A 5,062-nucleotide genomic window follows, 5' to 3' on the forward strand; every position below is an offset into this window, starting at 1 on the left:
CCCCAACCTCTTTGTGGAGGTCGGATGGGTGGTGAAGACCAATCTTCTTGATTGGGCTTTTTAACTTAATTTAGACCTGGCTTATTATTTGAGTCGAGTATGAACAATTAGTATTAAAATACAAACTTATTTTTTAATTTTTTAATTTTTTTCTAATTATATAAAGTATTTTAGATAATTTTATATTAATAGTTAATAATAATAAATAATATTTCTAAATTTATCTCAACAAAATATACCAAAAATAAAAATGAGCACATCATAGACAATAATTTGTTTAGGTATATCTAAATATATTTAGAAAAAAAATTGTTTTTATTAAAACAATTGAATATCAAATGATTCTCATATCCAAAATATAAAAAAAAAAAATATTTGACCTGTGAATACAGTAACTTAACGAAATATTGTGTACTCAACAAAGTTGCGATGTGTCACTCCATAGGTTAAAATCAATACCAGGCAAAAAAAATTTTTGATATGGAAGTAAAATAAGTGATATATTTTAACATGGTAAATTTTGGTGTTTTTAAAAATTGTGGGAGTACACAAATCGGACCCTCCGATTTGTGTTAAAAAAGTTGGAAAAAAATTTAGAGTACACAAATCGGACCTTCCGATTTGTGTTAAAAAAAATTGAAAAATTCAGAGTACACAGCTCGGACCATGCGAGTTCTTGTTTATGAAATTTTGCTTCACAAATCGTATGGTCCGATTTGCAGCTGATGGGATTTAAAATCTGAAACATGGAATTCGGACCCTCCGTTTTGTTTGTTCTGGGTAATTTTTTTTTTTATATTCTGAGGGACACAACTCGCAGGGTCCGAGTTCTGTCTTCCTCTGATCCCACAACGAGGTGAAGCACCCCTCCTCCCCATATACGAGTTCAATACTCCCTTTAGTTCCATATTCAAATTAAAAACTCTCAATACCACGACCTCAAAAAAAAAAAAAAAAAATCAATACATAAGGCCCTGTGAACATGTTCAAGGAAATATAACTGGAAGCATAGCATGTTGCTTGAATAATGAATATAATGCTTGTATCACAAACAACGCATTTGGTATATTTTATTTTCAATGCAAGTCAAACATTTCTGCATTTAAAACTCACTGTCCCAAAATCCGAATGCGAAGAAACAACAATCCAGGAATCTACCGTGAAAACAGCTTAGCTTTAATGAACATATGGAAGTTGACAAAAATTGCTAAAATTAATTAGCTGAGCAAAGATAATAGTATATCGTAAAATACTACGTCTCATATCCTTCACTTCCTATAAATTCCAGTTATAATTTGAAGCTCAAAGAGACACCCAGACGCAGGCTTAATTCTGAGACGTGCGCTGTGTAAAACAGGAAATCAATATTTGAACAAAGGGAATATTGATTCTGGTGCTGGTGTTTTGAACTTGAACTGTTGTTGAAAGAACAAATCCATATCTAGTACCTGAAATTTCAGCATAGGTGAACATGAGAGCAGTCAAGCATATGAACCACATACAATGTTCAAATCAGTAGCAAAACTTCACTTACCACAAATAAGACAATAGAAAAACTCTAGCTGCCACCAGAGAAATAAAAAAAAGTAGTGGACATAAAAAATAGGAATATTTAGCACAAGTTGAGGACACTCCACATACATGGACATCATCATATGGAAGAGTGTCAAAAGGCTACTCCAACGTGGAATTGAGCGAAACAGATTATCACTACAGTCCACGAATACTGAAAATAATATAGTTACCTGTTTCTTAAATAATGCTGGGACAAATATAACTGAAAGAACTGACACTCGAACCTCTTGATATGCATGTGAATCTAATTAAAGTACCTTAAGTCCTTAACTTCGGGTAAGTAATGATTAGTGATTCCTTAGGCCTAAATTTTGACACCACCACTGATCTTAGAATTCCCAAGAGATATAATATTCAAAGACAACAAAAAGAAATTAAAATGATGCAGAAAATGGAATATTCCAATATTTTTTAGTTCATTTGAATTCAACATTTGATGCATTAAATATTCATTTTTGAGTAAAAGGAAAAGCCAGAAGACAATAAAACCTAAAAATAAAATGAAAAGAAAGGAAACTATGACACATTAGAGTAGCACTAAGTTCACAGCAAATCTATAATAAGGCCACAGCAAGTTAGTTACAAATGAGAACATTTCTGTTACTTCCAAATCTTCAAATGAAAGCAAACCAGCCAGACATAGACAACATAAAAGGGGGATGTGTCAACAAGTTTGAATGCAAAGTCAGAGACAATTAGACACTCTAATCAACAACTGACTTATTAATCACATCGATTTGAAAATTATGGGAATGACACAATGAAAGCCGAAGAAGGAGGTTCAAGACCATATTTTGGTGACAACAGAAGCCTAAGTCAAAAACTGTACTTGCAACTATTTGCAATACCATCTCCTGCTTTTATGAACAATATTTTCATATAGCAGACAGAACCTAAAGATCAACGTTTGCAATGTGCATAATCAAGTCAGAGAAAACCTCAACCAGCACTACAATCCAAATTGAGACTATCTACTTTAAATATGGACAATGGTTATGACATCCTTCTTTTTCAAGAAGACCCTTGCTATGGCCTACGGAACTCGCCATGTATCCTACCCATTCCTGCAATCCCTACTTCGTGATGCCTTCTCGAGAACTACTTAATTAGCTATCTTGCAAGCAAATCAGATGGCAGACAGGCTTCTCTTCAAAATAAGTTAAAAGTGACTCGGCATAACATAAGGTCATAAGGATACGTTCTGTAACATGGTCTAAACGATCTGCAAACAGAGTCCTGGACCAGAATAAAACAATTTTCAATTCTAAAAAGCAAATTAGATACTAGCCCTATAGCATAGTTACATGATGGAATGCAATACGTGCCCGTAGGGAAAGGGATACGTGGTGCATAGTACACCACATTTAAAATATTTTATGTGGAAAATATACTTATGGCATTTCGATACGCAGATGAATTGTGAATTGGTACGTGGTAATTGGCAATTCATGTAACTATGCCTATAAGACAGTGTCTTATATCTCTTCATCAACATATGAAGATCATTTCCTCAAAACTATTCTTGGGGAAAAAATAAAATAAAAGAATCGGTCTATAACTACACAGGCACATTCAGCAGCAACAATATTGATCACAATTCACAAATATCAATCAATTGAAGAATAGTTTATCTAAAACTAGGGAAAAATGTAACCAATAAGAGAGAGAAACTCTATTGAAAGGAAACCTTGGAGACCCAGCGTTGATGTTCCGATGAAGAATGCGACTGCCACTTGAATCCTTGGAATCATTTGAATCATTAGAATCAATCAATTCCCTGAGCCCTAAATTCCCGGATTTCTCCTCCTCCTCCTTCTCCTCCTCCTCCTCCTCCTCCTCCTCCTCCTCCACCGGCGAAACAACACCAGCACCACCAGGACGATTGGTTCTGGGAACCAACCTCTCGAAGTAGTTACCGTAGATGTACTCTGGCGAGTACCCATGCTCCTCATCAAACATCATAATGTGACCGTGCCACTCCCAAACCCTATAATCGGATCCCTTCTCTTCATGAAATCCGACGCAGATGTGGTGGTCGCGAACCGTAACCGCCTGCCCCGAATTCGGCTTAAGGGAATCGGCGGTGCCGCTGAGGATAACCTTGATGATCTCCTTCTCGAGTTTGGACTCCTCTTTCGCGAGCTGAGACCTTGCGTCGTCGTTTTGGCGGCCGAAGATGTCGTTTTCGTTTTCTTCTTCGTCGTCATCATCGTCGTCGAAGAGGAAGTCCTCGAGGGACTGAGAGATTAAGGGGTTGTTGACTGGGGCGCGGAGGTGGAGCCTGTCCATGAGAGTTTGGAGGAGGAGGTTGTCCAAGTTGGGGTTGTTGCTGTTGTTGAAGGAGCTCATGGTGTTTGATGAGAGTTCTCAGCGAAAAAGAAAGAAAGGGTAGAAGAAGGGTTTTATTTTTGAAGTCTGAGATTGACCTGAGGGAGAAAAGAAACGGAACGGGAGAAGGGTTTACGGGTTTATCGGTTTGTATTGTATGCGTGCGCCTTTCGGCCCCACAGTCCCACAAACCACCGCCAGATATTTTTTGCATTTTGATTGGTTATTGGTTGCGTTGCGTGTGAGTGAGTGAGTCAATGTGGAGTGTAGGTATCGGAATGTGTTTTTGGGCTCGCCTATCCTTTGAGCAACGCTGGTTGCTACTTGGACCAAGCGAAAAAGATAATATTTGGGGATTTTTTTAATTATAAAATAAAAAATTATTTCCCGAAAAAAATTATTTAGACTTTAATTATTAGAATATATATTTTTTTGAGTTTACGGCCGTTATTTTTATCGAATTTGCTGTATTTTTGGTAAATTTTAAATTTTATATCAAATTTGTTGTATCCCTAACAAATTTTGAGGAAGTTTTTTATAAATACTTAAACAGAGTGAGAACGAAATTCAATATTAGTAGTCATTTTTCTCTTTGCTATTAATCTTTTAATTTATTCTATAAAATGTTTAGAATTTTATTATTATCTATTCATTATGATAGTTATAGTGTATAATAAAAATGGTTTTATCGTATTTAGGTTTGTTCAACCAGTAATTACATACATAGTACTTGAAGTCAACAGTCTAATAGCGTTGAAGAATTTGATATTGTATTTCATTGGCCAACAACACATAAAGAGAGTGAAAACAATTTACTACAGATATCTGTCCGAAGTAGATAACTCTTTGTTTTACAAAAGGTCTATTATAAATTATAGTTGTGATGGTTATTTTTGTATTATTTTTATTAGAGTTTAGGTTTTGAGAATATTTTATGTTTTTTGAATTAGATATCAGTTACGTGATGACGAGAATATATGTCTTTTAAGGTGTGGCACAACTGTTGGATAAATATTCATCTGTTGGAATTATTTATTTTTCTTATTGAGTTCGGGAAACGAGGATCATCTGCAGATACTGTTGATGATTTCCCTTTAAGTGGAACAATTAGAAGAAATATTAGAAGGACAATGTTTGACCTAAATATACCATCTGAAGA

General features: G+C 35.2%; 1 protein-coding gene across 1 annotated transcript; it reads right to left on the reverse strand.

Moving 5' to 3' along the window:
- Positions 1–1,016: 1,016 nt before the first annotated feature.
- Positions 1,017–4,189, reverse strand: LOC112758910 (uncharacterized). Its single transcript, XM_025807702.3, has 2 exons — positions 3,263–4,189; positions 1,017–1,448 (listed from the first exon to the last, which is right to left on the reverse strand). The coding sequence occupies exons 1-2, from the start codon at positions 3,922–3,924 to the stop codon at positions 1,442–1,444; spliced, it is 669 nt and encodes a 222-aa protein (XP_025663487.1). The 5' UTR covers positions 3,925–4,189; the 3' UTR covers positions 1,017–1,441.
- Between the last annotated feature and the right edge of the window lie 873 nt (positions 4,190–5,062).

This window comes from Arachis hypogaea, chromosome 16 (genome assembly GCF_003086295.3).
Source record: "Arachis hypogaea cultivar Tifrunner chromosome 16, arahy.Tifrunner.gnm2.J5K5, whole genome shotgun sequence".
In the NCBI taxonomy this organism is placed as follows: Eukaryota; Viridiplantae; Streptophyta; class Magnoliopsida; order Fabales; family Fabaceae; genus Arachis; species Arachis hypogaea.

Excerpts from the sequence above, each read along its gene's own strand:
- LOC112758910 (XM_025807702.3), bottom strand. The coding sequence starts at position 3,924 with ATGAGCTCCTTCAACAACAGCAACAACCCCAACTTGGACAACCTCCTC.